Below are 20,605 nucleotides of genomic sequence, written 5' to 3'. Positions count from 1 at the left end.
CTTAAGTACAGTTATTTTGCTGACTTTTTTATGAAGACCTGTCCTAATTCAATATTATTTTCTTGGGACTTTTGGCATGGTAACCTCTTCCTCAACTGTAAATATTGATAGGGCAGCACAGTGGCACAGTGGGTTAACACTGCAGACTCACTGCGCTGAGGTCCCAGGTTCGACCCCGGCTCTGGGTCACTGTTTGTGTGGCGTTTTCACATTTTCCCTGTGTTTGCGTGGGTTTCGCCCCCACAACCCAAAAATGTGCAGGATAGGTGGATTGGCCACGCTAAATTGGCCCTTAATTGGAAAAAATGAATTGGGTACTCTAAAAATTTTTTTTTTTTGAACTGTATATTGATGCAATCTCATTATCAGCATAGCAGCCTCATCATTATGAGTTTTCAAGGAGTTTACATTACTCCTGGCCACCCATTTTTCCCTAAATGCAATTCTTTTGTGTTGATTTTTCCCGTGCAAGTTTCATTTCCTTCTCCCTTTTTGTAGCTCTATCTGTTGTTGCCCTTTCCTATTTGTTGTAACTTTCCCATTGGGAAGGATCTGTGCATTTTTTGCATTATTATACACTTTTTCTATTATTTAATTTGCTCTCTTTAGTCACCTGTGGCTACTTCTTCTGCCAAGTATTGTGCTTGCCCTTTAGGAGTATAAACAGATTCTGTACCACCTTAAATTATTTTTTGAACACATCCCACTAATCTTCTGTCATTATACTTGTTAAGTAGCTTGTCCAGTTTACAATAGACTCTTGCTGTCTCATTGAAATTACCTAAATCTTGAAACTCAATGGCTGTTTCACATTTCTCCCTTTCAAATGCCAAATTGAATTTGTTACATAATATATAAAACAGAAAATGTTGGAAAAACCCAGCAGGTCTGGCAGCATCGGTGGAGAGAGAAACAGAGTCAATGTTCTGAGTCCCAGAGCCTTCGGGACACGTAACGTTAATTGTGTTTTGCTCTCCACAGATATTGCCAGGCGTGCTGAATATACCTGTTTTATTTCACATTTACAGCACCAACAGTATTTTACTTTTATATTAATTTGTTATGTGATCATTATTGGATAAATGCTCTCATACTGCTAAGTTATTAACCAAATCTAGCTCGCTGCTTATTACTGAATTTGATAACATGCACAGGTAACTCATGAGTTCTTGGCCTGGTCTCTGAGTGCCTTTCGGAAGTGATGGTCACATCATGATGTTTTGTTTTGATTTTGTTCCATTTTAAATTTGTGAAGTCTCCTCTCTTGTTAAACCATTTTATGACAGTGTGATTAATTGCTTAGCATTAGATTCACATTCTCAGGTCAAACTCACTTCCTTGATGTCTCTCAGCTAAACCTGCTGTCAGTCTATCACACAATTAGCTTCTCGCGGTTTAACTTTGTCAATAAGGGTGAGCATAAATCTCCTCCAATTGAATATTGAGAAGACCGCGGATACTATTTTCAGTCCATGTCACAAATGCTGTTCCCTAACCACTGACTTCATCCCCCTCTTGGCTGCAATCTAAGGCTGACCCAGACTGTTCGCAGTCCTTTTGCCATATTTGGCCTAGGGTGAACAGCCGAACACTTATTTGCATCAGCACTGAGACTACCTGTTTCTATTTTGGAAATTGCCGTTGCCTCAACTCATCTGCTGCTGAGATCCTGATCCAAGCTTTCGTTACCCTTAGAGTTGGCTGCACCCCAGGCCAGTTTCCCACTTTCTGCCCTCGATAAACTCAATGCAAACATATATATGAACATGCTTTAATAAACTCAATGGCATCTAAAGTTCTGCTACCCTGGTTTTAACTCATACCACGTCCCATTCGCCCATGACCTTTGTCCTCGCCGATTTATACAGGATCCCAGTTATGCAACATCTACATTTTGCGCTCCTCATCCTAGATTTCAAATCGCTCCCTGGCCTTACCTTCTGCATCTCTGCCTTGTCCAGTTCAACAACACTCCCCTACTTCTGGTCTTTTGAGTATGCCAATTTTAATCATTTCATCCCTTAAGCTGCCTGAATCCTAAACTCTGGAATTCTCTGCCTAAAGCTCTCCACCTCTCTACCTTACTTTCTTCCCTTCAGACACTCCTCAAAACTTACCTCTTTGACCAAGTTTTTGGTTATATGTCTTAACACTGCCTGATATGGTTTGGTGTCATATTTTATATTACAATGCCCTTGTGAAGCACCTTGACGTACTTCATTATATTAAGGAAACAATATAAATACAAGTTGTAGCTCTAAAAAAGCAGCAGAGCAAATTCACCAATTTCACACACTTGACGGGAGCAACACCCCGTGAGAGTGTGTGGAGAATTCACGTCGGGGAAAAAACGGGATCGGCGGCTGGTGCCTGATGGCAGCATGCAAATGGGCCAAACTGATCCATTTACATCCTATTAACAGGCTGGACACCACATTCGCCACTCCTCCGTGATGCTCTGGCCCATCGGCCAGGATTTACGTGGTCATGGATTGGTGCAAGTATTTGCCAGCGTAGCCTTGACGCAATGGACCACGTGGTATCTAAGGTAGGTGCCCCCAAAGTCCAACGGAGGTACTTCTTGAATGGCTGCAGTCCAGGTGGTGTAGGTACACCCACAGTGCTGTTAGGGAGGGAGTTTCATCATTTTGATCGAGTGACAGTCAAGGTAGTGAGTGGCTCAGAGGAGATTTTCCAGGTAGTTGTGTTCCCATGTGTTTACTTCCCATTTCCCTCTAGATGCCAGCGTCATGGGTTTGGAAGATGCTGCCAAGGAGCCTTGGTGAGTTTCTGCAGTGCACCTTGTAAATGGTACACATGGTTGACACTGTACGTCGGTGGTGGAGGGAGTAAATGTTTGTGGAAGGGGTAGCAATTAAGCGGGTTGCTTTGTCCTGGTTAGTGTCAAGTTTGAGTGTTATTGGAACTGCACTGATCTAGGCATGTGGAGAGTATTCCATCACATCCCTGACTTGTGCCTTGTAGATGGTGGACAGTCTTTGGGGAGTCAGGGGGTGAGTTACTCTCCACAGGTTCCTAGCCTCTGACCCGCTCATGCAGCCACAGTATTTTATATGGCTAATTCAGTTCAGTTTCTGGTAACCCCCAGGATGGTGATGTCTTATTTTTATAATCTTAGCTGACAACTGCTAGTAATACTGTTATGGCCACTGCCAGAGATATAATTCCACACAATTCACTTTTGGGCAATAACTAATCATTTCTGTTACAGAATTATTACCGAAAGGGATGCATTTCAGCAGCTTCCAGGGGACTGAATTAGAATGAAATGACAGAGGGGAGGCAATGAAACCTTCCTGTGATTATAGCTTTGTTCTAGGTTTTGGTTATTACAAATCATATTGTAATAAATTTAGTTGGAGACTGTACGGAAATACTGTGCCCTGGCGGTTTCTAAACGATTCCAATTATGCTCATAGCCTGTCAATAAATAATGAAACGAGCAATCAGAAAGTCACAAATTTCAGAATCAATAGTGTTTTTACTGCTACAAGGACGAAAATCAAAATGATAAATAAGAGCAAGAAATTTACTGCTGATGGATATTTAACCTTTTCAGTATTATCTGCCAAAGGAGACTTTTTGGCAGCCTGATTCTGTAGTTACATTGCGGTGCTTCACACTGAGGCGCTGCCACGCTGAGGCGCTTCCACACTGCGGTAATTCCACACTGAGGCGCTTGTACACTGAGGCGCTTGCACACTGAGGCGCTTGCACGCTGAGGCGCTTGCACGCTGAGGCGCTTCCACAACGTTCCAGAACAAAGCGGGTTCCAGAACGTTTCCATCTATTCTTCCTGTTCTGACCCTACTTTTATGGATCAGTTCATTTCAATACCATGGCTGTTGTGTAGTGCAAATTTTATGCATAATGGAAGTACTATGCTCGAGGTTTTTCAAAATTCCAGTGCAAGTCATTATACCAGTGAGTTGTCACCCCTGGGGAAGGAAGTGAGACTTTAGCGGAGATGGTGAAATGGGAGGGTATACGTTCTTAAGAGCTCCTCATTTTAAAATATAATTCTTAGTCTATTTCATCCTGCATTGATTATCAATCAGCTGCATCAAGGAACCTTCATAACACTCAATTGGGAGCACATTGTGAGCACCATTCTAAGTTCTCTTTTGTCTTCTTCAGATTTCTGAGGCTTGATAAGCTGGGTCCCAATGCTTTTGACCCCATTAATATTTCAGAGTATGCGCTACTTTCACTGCGTCCCTCACAAGTACCAACTTATACCGAATGATCCAGAGGAAAATAGATTGAATGATGCAGGTGACACAAATATGAAGGAATAGTTGGGTGGACCATTATGTTACTGATAAAGGGCCAGGTCAGGCTGCTGCTCAGCTCAAAATGGTCAGTACAAATAATAAAAATACACCCTAAAAATTAGTCTTACAAATTTCTGCATTGCAGACCACCTCTCTTGGAAAAACATTGCAGCTAAGCGGCCCATGTGGAAGCAAGCACTGAAACCTGGTTTAACATATCTCAAGCACCATCTACGCCAAATTTGCAACATCTAATGTGCCCAGAGGCAGGTCAGAGGTGACACTGCTGCAGAAGTTCTCTCAAGCATCACGTTCTGTGGACGTCAGTGCCAATCCTGCATTGGGTTGTTCAGTCAAGAGAGGGTGGGTCCACAGCAGATGATGAAGTCACTGACAGCTTGCACATGCTCAAACAATGAGGAGTCTACCAATAAGATTACTGCAGGTTTCCTCGCATCAGTGCAAATGATAAAGTAAAATCCTCAAAACCTGAAAATCCCAGAAATTTCAAATAAAGACCAAAAATGCTGGCAATACTTAGTAATTCAGACAGCATCTGCAAATAGTTGGAAATGTTAATATTTTGGGAATAGCTCATCTTTAGATGAACCGCTGAGTACTTTCAGCGTTTTCTTCTTTTGTTTGAGATTATAAAGAATTGTCCACCTTTGGGTTCTGGGGGAATCTGAGAAAGCAGCTTTTCAGAGCATTGACAAAGCATTCATGAGGGCGCTGGTAAATATCTGATACTTCGTCCATCTCTGCCAATGAGCAAAAATGTTTGTATGGACTCATGCTGTGAAAAGATGGTCAACTGCCAGAGAACCAACATTTATAAGATCAATGCAGTAAAATACCCAAACTTTAGATGATCAACCTTCCAGAAATATATCCAACTGAGTGTTGGCAACATTAGCTGGGTCTGCTCAAGTTTGATTTCCAGGACTTGCATTGCATTGTTCTGCTGAACGCCTCAGTCACTGTGACTGCTCTACTACTTAATCTCTCGAAGTACTTCATTCTCATCAAATTTATGGTACTCCGTTCTAAATTACAATGCCAATCCTCTATCTGCTGACCTTGGAGGAGATAATGTGGCGATTCACCAGAATAATACCTGTGGACTCCAAATGTTTAATTATTAGGAGAGATTACACAAACTAGGGTTGTATTCCACGGAATTGAAAAGGTTAAGGGTGATTTGATTGGGAACAGATAGGATGGATAGAAAAAAAGTATTTCCACTGGTTAGGGAGTCTTTAGGACTGGGGACATCGCCTAAAAATTAGAACTAGGTCTTTGAGGAGTAAAATTATCAAACTACTCCTAATTAATTCTACTTGTGTATGGCAATAGAAACTGAAACTCTCTTCAGCAAATGTTTATACTTGATTAATAGTTCATTTTAAATCTGAGTTTGATATACTTTTGTAAACCAAAGGTATTAAGGGATAAGATGTTCGATCACTCATTCACCATGACCCGACGGGTTAGCAGGATAATGAGGGACAAAATATCCTATTCCTATATTTCTATTTTTTTTGATAAATTTAGAGTACCCAATTATTGTTTTCCAATTAAGTGGCAATTTTGCGTGGCCAATCCACCTACCCTGCACGTTTTTGGGTTGTGGGGGCGAAACCCACGTAAACACGGGAAGAGTGTGCAAACTCAACACGGACAATGACCCAGGGCCGGGATCGAACCTGGGACCTCGGCATCATGAGGCAGCAGGGCTAACCCACTGTGCCACCGTGCTGCCCTTTCCTTTATTTCTATGATGCAGTTATCCGCAGGACTTCAGAACTATATTCTAGTGCAGGTCCTGAGCACAAACTTGTTTTTTGTTCTGGGTCAACTTCCTTTCATTAGATGGTTCTGGGCTTTTTGTGATGTCAGCTTTTACTTCTTCTTTTCAACATGACTGTATCCTCTGCTGGACACTCTCTTTCCACTATCTTGTCTGTGTCTGGGAGGTAATTTTCATCTCTTCCACTGGGGCTTGTCACTTTATGCTGAGCTAGCTCTGATCTGTTCTGGCTCTGGATGTTGCTCTGATGCAGTTTAAGCATCGTCACTCGCTTTCCATCACCACTGACTCTATCCTTTGCCACTTGTCATTCGGAAATCCTCCATCATCTTTTGCTGGATCAGTTTGATGCTCCAAAAGTTCCTGCTCCCAGTCGTGTGTGCCTTTGCCTCCCTCCCACTGTTCCTTCAATCGTCTTGGTCATCTGCACTGTCTGTGGATTTACCTTTTTCTCTCCAATGGCTGCCTAGTAATTCATCATTCTTGAATAAAACTCTTGCCATCTATGACCTCATTGTGGATGACTGCATCAACACTCTGGCTTTGACTTACATTTGGTGGATGCCGGCGGTAGCATCCTTACTGAAGCCTCCCAGACTGGCTAGACTTTCCACCACCTGCATCCCCATACCACTGCTTTTGTGTTGTGATCTGTATTTTCAAGTTGCACTTACACAAGTTCCCCGCTATTTTCAACCCTTTCAACTTTTGTTTAAAATTCCTCTTGTTGGCAATCACCAGCCCCTTGCCTCCCAAGTTCCACTGAGTTTCTTCCCTTAAAATCAGATGAGAACATAGAATCCCTACAGTGCAGAAGGAGGCCATTCGGCCCATCGAGTCCACACCGACTCTAGCACCCGACCAAGGTCCACACCCCCACTCTATCCCTGTAACCCCTTAACCCCAGCTAACCTTTTTGGACTCTACAGGCAATGTAGCATGACCAATCCACCTAACCTGCAGAATATTTGGACTGTGGGAGGAAACTGGAAGAAACCCACGCAGACAGGGGGAGAACGTGCAGACTCCACACAGACAGTGACCCGAGGTCAGAATTGAACCTGGGACCCTGGAGCTGTGAGGCAGCAGTGCTAACCAATGTGCCACCATGACGCCGATAACTACCAGAAGTAATCAGCTGTGTAAATGGAGAGGTAAAATAGGATGATTTCCATTTTTCCATGACTTACCTTCTGAATGATGGGATAGAGTGAGAAGGCTGACACATGAGCCTCCAATTCCAGATCCAAAAACTGTAATCCGTAGGGGATCCCCTCCAAAGAATGCAATGTTCTCGCTGATCCAGCGAAGGGCCTGGATTTGATCGAGTAGCCCATAATTGCCTTTCGCAGCTTGATCCCCAGTGCTCAAGAAACCTGCAACGAACAGAAAGCATTCTGTACATCCTTAATTGTACACAAGCATCAGACACTAACTTTTCAACATGTACAATGACATCTGTTGTATAAGTAGTACCTTAGGCACTATTTATACAGCATTTTCTGAATACAAGGAAATGATCGGCTTTTACAATCATAAGAATATAAACAGGATCTGTGACATATCTCTTGTGCATTATGTTATAATCTCAGATGCTGTTGATCCTGGGACAAGTCAGATCCCACAGTGAAACATGGCTTGATAGATCCTAATCTTTTTGTTTAGAAGGAGGAAAGGTGTTGAACAAATTTGCAGGAATTTGCTGATGATCTTATAAAATAAGAAAAAAATGTTTATGAAAACAACAAAAGTGCATTCTTACACCAAATTGGTTGGAAAGGTCTCAATACAAACACAAAGAAGACAATTCAAATTCCCACTATTCTTCCACCAAGCAATATCATTACAGGCAAATAAACCAGAGAAGACTTACCACTAGTTTGACACAAAGACTTCTCGTTTGGGACTGGCACAATTGCAAGCAGTTTACTTTTGGTGAATTCCTGAGCAATCATTTGATGCTTCTCACCCAACTCATATCACTCCCTGAGACGGAGTGAATTAAATTACTGGGCACTGACAGTGTAGTTGAAGTACCAGTTAACCTTTTGAAGAACTGCCTTAATTTAGCGAGTATAGAACTATTTATTTCTGTTCGGTACATGTGGCCCAAAGATCAATGGGGATAGGGCCATTACCCTAACTCTTGGGTACATTTAAGTGCAATCTCCTCAACCAACCCCTCCCCGCCCAGCAAAAGATACAGCATACATCAATGTGTTTGGCTAATCAAAGTTGGTACTGTACCCTCCATGATTTATACCCTTTGTAAGGGCACAAAGTCAGACCTTCCAAAAATAATACCTCCTCCACTTCAGAAGCTCAAACGTGGACCCTGGCCTAGACTCTGAGGTTGGCCACACTTCCACCAAGGAGGTGCAAAGGTGTACTTGATCAATAACATGCTGGATTGCAACTTAGCTCTAGACCACAGGACTTCGAGATTTCTTTCCCCAATGTCAATGGCCTAATAAAGGCAGGTGAGGGCTCAGCTCCTGCTGGGTAACCACAGAATCATTGATGTAAGGCCAAGCCTTGCCATATCAGGAATCCAGTGAAGTTGTACTGAATCTGATGAATTCCCATCGGAGCTATGGGGTGGGATTCTCCCCTACCCGGCGGGGCGGGGGGTCCTGGCGGGGTGGAGTGGCGTGAACCACTCCGGCGTCGGGCCGCCACAAAGGGGCCAAGCCCTAACTTTGAGGGGCTAGGCCCGCGCCGGAGCGGTTGCCACCCCGCCGGCTGGCGGGAACGGCCTTTGGCGCCACGCCAACTTCGCCGGCCGGCGGACGTCCACGCATGCGCCAGCGGCTGCTGACATCATCCCCGCGCATGCACAGGGGAGGGGGTCACTTCTGCCTCCGCCATTGTGAAGACTATGGCGAAGGTAGAAGGAAAAGAGTGCCCCCACGGCACAGGCCCGCCCGCCGATCGCGGGCCAGGCCACCGTGGGGGCACCCCCCGGGGCCAGATGGCCCTGCGCCCCCCCCCCCCAGGACCCCTGTGCCTGCCCGTGCCGCCTGGTCCCGCCGGTAAGGTAGGTGGTTTGATTCACGCCGGCGGGACCGGCATGACAGCAGCGGGTCTTCGGCCCATCGCGGGCCAGAGAATCGCCCGGGGGGGGGAACAGGTGCGGCGCAATTCCCGACCCCACCGAATCTCTGGTGCCGGAGACTTCGGGAGACGGCGGGGGCGGGATTCAGGCCGGCCCCCGGCGATTCTCCAACCTGGCGGGGGGGTCAGAAAATCCCGCCCATGGTAAGAGTCCGACAGAGATCCGATAGATTGGTTCCAGGTTTTTGGGCCCCAGGTTGATTTTAATATTAGTGGTCATTGTCGTGTCTCCATTGCTTGATAAAGCAAAAGAATGGAAGCAGGTTTGGTACAGCAGTTTCACTGAGAGGTAGTAGAAGTAGTAGATTAGAGGCTAGAGCAAGCACCAGGTATAAGACAATTGCATTTGAGTTTGTGACAGAATAGGAAGCATATATGTGGGGAAGCAGTGGTGTAGTGCTATTGTCACTGGACTAGTCATCTAGAGAACCCAGGCTCAGATGGTAAAATTTGAATTCAATAAAAATCTGGAATTAAATGTCTAATGATGACCATAAGACTATGGTCGTAAAAACCCATCTTGTTCAATAATGCCCTTTAGGGAAGGAAATTTGTCGTCCTTACCTGCTCTGGCCACCTGAGACTCCAGATACACAGAACTGCAGTTAGTCTTAAATACCCCACATCCCATGAACAAATAAAAAGAAAACTATTATTCTATATATTTGGTTGTACTTGCTAATTTATTTCTCTGGCTGCAGAATGATGGCTCCCCTAGTCCATTTTCTTTTCTTCTTACAGGCTGTCCTGCTGTTGCAGTGATCAAGGGCCTTCTCCATCTTCGTCATAAACATTCTCCCCAATGCCTTGATCAAGTAGTAATCCTATCTGCACATCATTATTATACAGGATTGAACAAGCAACAGTGACTCCCGTTGGGCTTCAGCAGATTCATTCAAGAATCTAAAAAGAGACCAGAATGCCAATAGTTTTGTCTATTAAGTTCTTCTAATCTCCTGAGCCTCATTATATTTATTCTTCCTTGCTGTGGATGCCATATGAAATCAAAAGTTATGACTGTAGTCAATAATCCTGATACCCAATCAATCAGCATGATAAATGATTTTGAATTATCAGGGCTGAGATGATGGATTACTGCATGGTGAAAGCATCATGAAAGGTTCCAGAGCAGTGAGTATTAACATGCAGTATAGCGAGATTAGAATCGCACACAAAGCTGCAGAAGTTGAGTAGGTTGTCATTTTGGGCATTCGACGCACTATCAGTTGCAGCAATAACTCCTCGTACCTATGGGAACCTGCAAATCTGTAGAGTTTAATTGCACTTTCTTTGATTCATAGGTTCAGTGGAGATGCCAACAGCGAGTCCAATCCGAATAGAGCATGTGACCCTCTTCATGTAGTGATGAGCTGCTGCCTGACTAATGTGACAAGGGTCATCCAAGCCAGTCTGGAAGAATTCATGTTGAATTTTTCTTGTTGAAGCGGTCTGCAGATGTTCAGTTATCAGCTGACATCAACCCAATCACACCTGGGGGGGGGGGGGGGGGGGGGGGGGAGAGAACACATTCTGAGGCATCGATAAACAGATGGGACCTCCTGTGTTTGTAAACCTTGTTGACTAGGTATCCATGGGCTGAATTTTCTTGGTCCCACAATGGTGGGTGTGGATGTGAAGGAGCCAGGAAAATGGGGAGGGAGCCATGTCAAAAAAATGCATTTGCACTGCCGGGACATTTTCCGTGAGCGGATGGAAACCCAATCTATTGACTACACCACAGGGATGGACAGCCAATTAAACTGACCATGGACCTAATTTGCCAGGCTCACCAGCATTTGTACGCTTGCAGAGTGACCTCCCCCATTCCTACACGTGGGGGCAGCCACCTCCATGAGGTCAGCCTCCATGTGGCATACCATTAGGGCAGAGGCTCCAGGCCCAAAAAAAGAGTCTCCACCAAGAAAACTGGCACCCACAGACAAACAATGTAGTCGGAGGGGTTTGTCCTCTGCATCAAGGAGTGAACGGCTTTGTCAAAATAATTTCAATTTTAAATAGACGTCTCTGAGGATGGCTTCATGTTGAGGCCAACCTCGTTCAGTGGGATTGCTGGCCTTCTGATGGAGCATCAGGAGCCTGCCCACTGTCCATAATAGGATGGTGAGTATGGAGGTGCAGCATTAGGATGCCACCTCCAGGAAGTTTGAACCGTTGGATGTATTGCCGAGAAACATGAAGTGAATTATAATCCTCACCCAATTTGGGGCAATCCCAGATCAGGATGATTCCACGAATAATCACCTTCACCGGAGTTTAAAATAGTCACTTCCTGAAGGGTTTAAGCAAGTGAACCATTTTTCCACGCAAGGAAGATAACCAATAAGAGATATTGGGCGAAATTCTCCACCTCGTGATGCTGTAAACACGAAACGCAATCGGACAGGCAATCAGGCGTCTGGCCAAAATCGAGTTCCGTGCCCAGCGCCGATTTGGGCGATCTGCTCCAGTCCCTTGCTGGTGGTGATAAGTAGGTTTACGCCCCCACCAGGACTCACCAATGACCTCCACCGCTCTGTATCACCAGTTGTATCTTCCTGGTGAAACTGGCAGCACTGACTGCCCCTGCCACCAACCCGCAGGCAGTGTTCAGCAGGGCAGGCTTGAGTCTGTGTTGTCGTGAGCGGGAATTACCCAGTGAAACCGGCAACGCAATTAAACGTTAATTGGTCCCTTCCCCCCCCCCCCCCCCCCCCCCCGCCCTGGCTACCACTGAACCATGCATGTGGCGAATGATGCTCTCTCTGTGTCTCCTCAGGAAATGCTCTCCCACAGTCAGAGGGCTCACACTGGTGGTGGGGTGCCAGACTTGAAAATTCTCACCTCCTTCGTGGAGCGGACCCTGGAAGTGATTAGGGTGGCTGAGGACAGGGCGGTCACCCAAGCGGAGGCTGGCGGATGCGGCAGAAGTGAGGAAGCAGCGGGATCCACCCGGGGGACCTGTTGAACGTGAGTAGCGATTGCCTTACTGACTAACCCATCCCTCTCACTGACCACATGTCCATTCTCCTGCAGATCCACCAGCTGATGGCGCTGGACCATCCTGGGTGACCCCCTTTCCTGAATCCAAGGAGTTCACAGGGGTGGAGAGCTCCGAGGATGCCACCATAATAGTCGCGGCACAGCTGTCAGCCCAATCCTCCACCAGCGCAGATACACACACCTCGGTGGGACATGTTAGTGGACAGGCTCCTGGGGCACAATCTGATGAGCATCACACTGCTGCTGATTAGGTGAAGGCAGGAACCCTCAGACGAGACTGCTGAATTCCAGGACTCAGATGGGTCCCAGTCGAATGCTGAACCTCTGGAAGACGGGTTACCCGGAGCTGATGGAGATGATAGAGAGCGGCCGGGACATTCAGAGGGAGATGTCAGCAGATTCATAGCCGCTTGGAGGAGACCCAGAGGCTACGGGTGTAGGAGATGGCGCTGGCAATGTGTGGCACCGAGGCCAACACTGCTGGCGACCACAGTGGAGAGCCTGGTGCACGACGTCGGCACCAAGAGTGAAGGTTTCTAAGGCATTGCGCAGTCAGTGATGGCCATGGCTGATGCCATCCAGCACGTGACTAACCTTGATGAGGTTCTCCGAGACATGTCCCATTCTCAGATGGGCATGGCCGAGGCACTGCTGAGCTCGTCCCAGTCGCAGGTCGACATGGTTGAGGCACTGCAGAGCATGACCTAGTTACTGAGGAGCATCGTCGAGGGCATCAACACGATGGTGCGGACCATGAGGAGCCGCCAGATCATGCAGGGGCAGCCGGGGCTTGAACCAGCTGCCCCTCTGCCCAAAGAAGCACCCTGACAGTCAGGACCTGTAGCATGGAGTGGCGACGGTGGCCACCAGCTCCCCTGAATTCCACCCCTCTGATGAAGCGCGTCTCGCAGGCAGCACATGGGCAGGGCTGCATGGCTGCGCATGTGCCACTAGCAAGTGAGTCGGGCCCTCCGACCCCAGAGGACGCCTGCCAAGGGGCATTGAGGGCCACGGGGTGAGGTAAGTAGCTGGCTACATCCTCCTCAGATGCGCATCCGAAGGAAATCCCATGTGTGATGTTGCCTCCCGCAGTGTTCAGGCACAGTGTCCAGGCACCAAGGTGCGATTGGAATGCTAGGCATGACTCGCACTTGTTACATTGCCCGCCCACGGGAATCCACTTGGCATGTGTCAAGTGCACACTTATCCACGTATGCGAATTCCCTATTAGCAATAGACATTATCCGCACAGCCAGAGCCCTCAGCCGTCGGCGGAGGTTATGGGTGATCAGTGGGGCAGACGGGCAAGGGTTGCCCCAGAATGGGGTTGGGATCCAGGGGTTGGCATGGTGGAGCCACGAGTGATTGTGCCCCCCCCCTCACCCTCCTATGGTGGCCCACCACTGAGGAGGGTACACCATCCTTCGCCGAGCACTGGTAGCAAGCCCAGTACACCCGGGCTCTTTGCCTGGGAGCAAAGATTGCTACTCACCTCCTTGGCACAGAAGCCCTTCCACGGGTTCACGTTTTTCAAAAGGAGTACTAATCGGCATCAGCATGAGCACTTGTTGGGGAGGCCGATGAATGATGGGCGGCTGTTGGATATGGCGAAGCTCTCGTTAATTGTATGGAAATGGGGCTTAAGTTGGGATAATTGTTTTTTTACAGCAAGGTCCTGATTTTGCCTATGGGAGCGGCCGGTTGCATAGCAAACTGTTTGCGCCTGGTGTGGTACTCGATTTTGGCCTCTCCTCCAATTCACCGGCTTCGTTACGCTTCAGCGCAAGTGTAACGAGGCCAGAAGATCGTGCCCTCTATCTTTTATACCCCATTGAACTAAATAATATCATCCTTAGAAGTTATGGATGTTGCTTCTTTGTTTAAGCTATTCTCTTTTGATCATCCGTTATCATTGACTAGTATTGATACAAATTTAATTGTTGAGGATTGTCAACAATTAAATGAACATTGTGAGCGTTTATTTAGTCAATAAACGGTGTTATTGTGTCCTTAAACCAACCTAAATTAATTTCAGTTGTTTCTGTATTTTTCCAAAATGATTTTTAAACTCTAACACAGAAATAGTTTTTATTAATTTTCTTTTCTTTCAGGCCATTTAAAGGCTACATTCTTATTGTGGTGAATTATAAACCTCAGTAATTCACACTGTATTGTCCCACATGTATTGAGCCTGTACTCTGTGCCGGATTGTGTGTAATCGCGCGGCCCTCCCCATAGGGGGAGATGAGGCGTTTGTACTGGGCTCTACCCTTGGCTCCGCCCATGGCTCCACCCATGGCTCCTCCCGCAGCCGGAAGTATAAAGATCAGTGCTGTGAGCCTGCTGCCAGTTCATCTCGATATCATCTCGTCACAGGCAGGCTCTGTTGTAGGACGATTAAAACCACTGTTCACTTCTAACCACGTGTCGCGTGAATTGATCGTCTCATCAATTTAATCGTCTTAAGAAACAGTAATAAACGACTATGGAATCAGCCCTCAAACCTGATCGGAACTCGACCCACAGGATGCAGAGGCGAAAGAAAACTTTTCACACTGGCTCAGATGTTTCAAGGCCTACCTGGCTGAAGCAAGCACTACAGAAACTACGGAGGAGTAGAAACTCAGCCTACAGCATGCAAGGGTGAGCCATCGTATCTCTACTCAACTTAATTGTATCAACTCATATACGGAGGCCCTGGCTCTGCTCGACAGAATGTATGTGAGGCCCATCAGCGAGGTCTACGCGCGCCACATTTTTACGACTCGCCGCCAGCGCCCACACAGAATCGCTAGAAGAATTTCTGCGCGATTTAAAAGCCTTATCCCGGGACTGTAATTATCAAGCTGCAACTGCTGCCGAACACAGGGAACTAGCTGTCCGAGATGTATTCGTTGCAGGCCTCAGGTCCAACTATGTGCACCAGCGCTTGCTTGAGAAGGGGGCCCAAAACTTAGAAGACACTGGAGAACTCGCCACTACTATGGAGGTCTCGTTCCGCAGCCTCACCTCGTTCCCTGCGGACCCCGACCAGCGACTGCCCCAGGCCTGTGCCGCGCAGCCACCCAGCCACTATACTGCACCAGCGTGCCACTTTTGTGGAGAGCACCAGCACCCGCGGCAGCACTGCCCGGCCCGCAACGCGACCTGCAGCAGCTGCGGTCACAAAGGACACTATGCCCGGGTATGCCTGGCGAAGAAAACTCCTGCCCCAAACTCTCTCGCAGCCCAGAGCACTCGCTCCCCGAACTCGCAGGCCCACAGGCCCCGTAACGCTGCAGCCTGTACTCCGACTCCGCCCCCAACTGCCACATGCGACCCATGGGGGCCGCCATCTTGGCAAACCCCCACCACGTGGCCGGCCACGTGCAACTCATAGGGGCCGCCATCTTGGACGCCATCATCCTCGCCGCCCGCCACGTGCGATCCACGGGCGCGGCCATCTTGGGTTCCATCCTCTCCAAACTCAGAAACTCAAATCGAAGACTGCGATCTCAGCGGGCATACATCACAGGGCCACTCCAGCACAGCTGATCGAGTCGTCGACTACCCGCAATTCAACGTGGTCACGTTGGACCAGTCGCGTCCGAAACACCTCCGCAACTCGATGATGACCGTTAAAATCAACGGGTACAGTACACCGTACCTCTTTGACTCCGGGAGCACCGAGAGCTTCGTACACCCAGATCTGGTAAAACGCTGTTCGCTCCCTGTTTTTCCTGCACGGCAAACTATCTCCCTCGCTTCGGGCTCCCACTCTGTCCACCTCCAACGGCGCACCGTCGCGACCCTAACGATCCAAGGCACTAGCTACTCGAACTTTCAGCTATACGTCCTGCTCAAACTCTGCGCCCCACTCTTACTGGGACTCGATTTCCAGTGTAATCTCAAAAGTCTCACACTCAGCTTCGGCGGACCCCTACCCCACTCACTATCTGCAGTCTAGCGACGCTAAGAATCTCCCCCCCTCCACTCTTTGCCAATCTCACTCCGGACTGTAAACCCGTAGCCACCCGCAGCAGGCGATACAGCCTGCAGGACAGGGTATTTATCAGGACTGAGGTCCGGAGGCTCCTACGTGTGGGGATCAGAGGCCAGAAACAGCCCCTGGAGAGCTCAGGTGGTGGTTGTCAAGACCGGTGAAAAATTCCGAATGGTAGTGGACTATAGTCAGGCCATTAATCGGTTCACGCTCTTCGATGCGTACCCCCTCCCCAGGATTGCAGACATGGTGAATCAGATCGGCCAGTATCGTATTTTCTCCACGGTGGATCTGAAGTCTGCATACCACCAGCTCCCAATCCGCCCGGAGGACCGCCACTACACGGCGTTCGAGGCCGATGGCCGCCTCTTCCATTTCCTCCGGGTTCCCTTTGGCGTCACGAATTATACCCAGTGGGTCCCTCAATATGCGGACAAAGCCCGCCCACTATTTATCGCCACACTCTTCCCTCTATCGGATGAGGCTCGTCAGGCCTTCACTCGGATCAAGGAGGACATCGCCAAAGCGACCATGCGGGCAGTGGATGAATCCGTCCCTTTCCAGGTAGAGAGCGATGCCTCAGAGGTCGCTCTCGCAGCCACACTAAATCAGGCAGGGAGACCAGTCACCTTTTTCTCCCGAACCCTCTCCGCTTCGGAACTTTGACACTCCTCGGTCGAAAAAGAAGCACAAGCCATTGTGGAGGCTATACGACACTGGAGGCACTACCTCGCAGGTAGAAGGTTCATCCTCATCACCGGCCAAAGATCGGTTGCCTTCATCATTGACAACTCTCAAAGGGGCAAAATTAAAAATGATAAAATCCTGAGGTGGAGGATCGAACTCTCCACCTACAAATACAAAATTATGTATCGACCGGGGAAGCTCAACGAGCCCCCAGATGCCCTGTCCCACAGTACGTGCGCCAGCATGCAAAATGACCGCCTGAAAGCCATCTACAATGACCTCTGCCACCCGGGGGTCACCCGGCTCGCCCACTACGTCAAAGCCCGAAATCTGCCTTTCACCACTGAGGAGGAAACGCCATCACCAGGGATTGCCCGATCTGCGCGGAGTGCAAACCGCACTTCTATAGACCAGACAAGGCCCACCTGGTCAAGGCTTCTCAGCCCTTTGAACGCCTCGCTATCGATTTCAAAGGGCCACTCCCCTCAACTAATCGGAATGTGTACTTCCTGAATGTCATCGACGAGTTCTCCCGCTTCCCCTTTGCTATCCCGTGCCCCGATATGACCTCCCACACAGTCATTAGGGCCCTGCATAGCATCTTCACCCTGTTTGGTTTCCCCAGCTACGTACACAGCGACAGGGGTTCGTCCTTCATGAGCGACGAGCTGCGTCAGTACCTGCTCGACAAGGGCATCGCCTCGAGCAGGACTACCAGCTATAACGCCGGGGGAACGGGCAGGTGGAGAGGGAGAATGCGACGGTATGGAAGAACGTCCTACTGACCCTCCGGTCCAGGGAGCTCCCGACCTCCCATTGGCAGGAGGTCCTCCCCGACGCACTCCATGTTATTATGTCCCTCCTATGTACGGCCACCAACCAGACCCCTCACGAGCGGCTCTTTGTTTTTTCCAGGGGCACTACCACGGGGGCTTCGCTCCCAGCATGGTTGAAGACACCGGGCCCAGTACTCCTCCGGAAGCACGTCAGGGCACACAAAACTGACCCACTCATAGAAAGAGTGCTTCTAGTCCACTCAAACCCCCAATACGCCTTCATAGAGTACCCTGACGGCCATCAGGACACTGTATCCCTCCGGGACCTAGCGCCTGCAGGATCTAATCCCACCACTACCACCGCCGAGGTACCCCTCACACTACACCCCACCCAACTCGCCGCACCCCACGCTCCCGCATCTACTGGTTCGCTACCCATGTTCCGCGCACCGTCGCCCACAAGCTTCCAGCACTCCCCGTCACCAGTCGAACCAGGTGGGTGCGAAGCTCGGACAGAATAACCCCCGGAGTCCGCCATCGTACCCCAACCAACCGTTATCGTCCAGCCACCGGAAGAGGCTGTAACTCCGGTGCTCCGCCGATCACAAAGGACTACTCGGACACCGGACAGACTCAATTTGTAGACCCATCACCCCTGCCGGACTTGATTGTTTCACAGGGGATGAATGTGGTGAATTATAAACCTCAGTAATTCACACTGTATTGTACCACATGTATTGAGCCTGTACTCTGTACCGGATTGTGTGTAATCGTGCGGCCCTGCCCATAGGGAGAGATGAGGAGTTTGTACCGGGCTCCACCCTTGGCTCCGCCCATGGCCCCGCCCATGGCTCCTCCCCCAGACGGAAGTATAAAGATCAGTGCTGTGAGCCTGCTGCCAGTTCATCTCGAGTTCACCTCGTCACAGGCAGGCTCTGTTGTAAGACGATTAAAACCACTGTTCACTTCTAACCACGTGTCGCGTGAATTGATGGTCTCATCACTTATAGCATCTGTCCTCTGTAAAATGTGTTTGATAATGTTCAATTCTTATGTTAGAAGCCCACTGCTCTTTCATGATATCCTGAGCTAGGTGCTAAGAACTCTTTCTTAATAGAAAATGATGCCAAGTTCCAACTATCAAGAATGATGTCACTATCTTTTTAACATTCCTTTGGTAAAGAATAAAGCATTTAAAATCATGAAAGGATGGTCCTTATTGATATTGAACTTTCTAAAATTCCAATGGATTCAACAAACATGAAGCAATGTTCATCTGTCTTTAATTAAATTCAGTGCTGCTCCTGTGCACTGTATGTTCTATGTGTGTTTGAGTAAAAGAATCCTGGGTAAAATGGCTCCTTTTCTCCCTGTAGCCATTTATTCAAATCTAAAGTTTAATGTCCTAATTATAGATTCATTCTACCTAACCATCTCTATGATCTGTGACAAAGTAAATCTCCATCAGGATCCTGAAGCACGTGGGAAAATCCAGCCTCATGAAACAAACATTTTTCATGAATTCTTTGAATTCTTTTAAAGTGGTCTATCTCATTTCCCTTTTCTCTTCATTGTACAGAAATGGAGAAATTGCTGTTGCCTTCCGCAGGTTCTGGCTGACAAAGAGACTCTCTTACCGCCTGCCATTTGGAAGGATTTGCAGGTTGGGAAATCAATCTTTATGGTCACATTATCAATGCACCTTCCATGGTCATCAATTCACAGAGTGGGTCTCAAACCTGGAGCTATTGGCTGAGAGGTAGGGATGCTACCACTGCACCACAAGACACCCCTGCCTCAAGGGTGACTAGACTTAAGAAACTAATTAATTGGCAATAATGCACTCTGGTGGAATGTCAAAAAGTTATAAAGGATGCTATATAAATGCAAGTTCATTATTGTTCTTTTTTTACAAGTGAAGCATTCTGGTTACAACTTACAACAGGGTCACAAGTCATGTATAAAATGAATAGTAAGACATGTGTGAGCCAAGATTGTGTTTATGCTTCAGTGCCTCCATCAATCAGAAGGCATGATCTTTATACTCTGGAGACTGTGCTACATCCAGCCTCAGGTTACCCCGAGTTCCCCTTCTCTTTAGAAAAGCTCTCCAATTCTCAAAACACAAAAAATAAACAGCTGTTAGTGAGTGGCTACAAAGTCAGCATTATTCAACATAGTTGCAACTGTTTCCAAAATGTTCTGGAAAACATTTTCTGTAAAGTTTGAACCTTGAAGTTGTTTTATCTTATTTATTTTAACTGCTCTTTCCAGAAAGGAAATGTCTTTCTTTTTTACAAGCCTGCAGGCTTTGGCAATTATTTCCCTGTCACTTCCTGTAGCAATCTGTTGACTCATCGGTGAATCCCACTTAAACATTCAGCTGCAGCAGAGATCACTGAATTTTCTGTTAATAGTCTGACACATTGGGGATAATTTGGACTTTGGAAAATGGTGTAAAACAAGCAATATCAGATCAGCCTCTGGTTATACATCTCTGCCGATTAAATTGAATGAAAAGCAAAATTGGGAGAGATGTATAATGGCGGCTATTCCAATATTCCCAATTAAACAGCTTCACCTAGAGTCAAAATCACCCGCACTGACACTAGTGGGTCATATCCCGAATAAGTGTTGAAGCCCAGTTTGGACCCAGCAGAACAGGGAACCAGGTTTGGAATTTGTTTGAAACAATGCAGGATTATTTACATATTTCTTAATTGCTTTGCCTCATAAAATTCACTTCACTGTATTTTAGAGAGTGATAGAGAATACATTGTATCGCTTGAAGAAGAGATGACATTTAATGACCTCTCCATAAAACAATCTGTTTCAGCCACTAGCTTGAAGAGCTGACTTCATAGTTATCATTAATATAAATGGAAAAGAATATTGCATGATTTTGTACTGAATCCAAAAGTGCTAATTGAAATAGGTTTGA

General features: G+C 47.5%; 1 protein-coding gene across 7 annotated transcripts in view; it reads right to left on the bottom strand.

Moving 5' to 3' along the window:
* The window catches only part of nlgn3a (neuroligin 3a), a 336,056-nt gene that overhangs the window by 95,038 nt on the left and 220,413 nt on the right, over nucleotides 1–20,605 (bottom strand). For all 7 annotated transcript variants that reach the window (XM_038775279.1, XM_038775283.1, XM_038775282.1 and 4 more), the window contains one exon: nucleotides 7,296–7,481. In XM_038775279.1, coding sequence (XP_038631207.1) covers nucleotides 7,296–7,481 — 186 coding nt within the window. The remainder of the gene's footprint in view (nucleotides 1–7,295; nucleotides 7,482–20,605) is intronic.

Source organism: Scyliorhinus canicula, chromosome 17, assembly GCF_902713615.1.
Source record: "Scyliorhinus canicula chromosome 17, sScyCan1.1, whole genome shotgun sequence".
NCBI lineage: Eukaryota > Metazoa > Chordata > Chondrichthyes > Carcharhiniformes > Scyliorhinidae > Scyliorhinus > Scyliorhinus canicula.
Note: the sequence above shows the minus strand (reverse complement) of the source record. Positions and strands in the feature narration are given on the sequence as shown.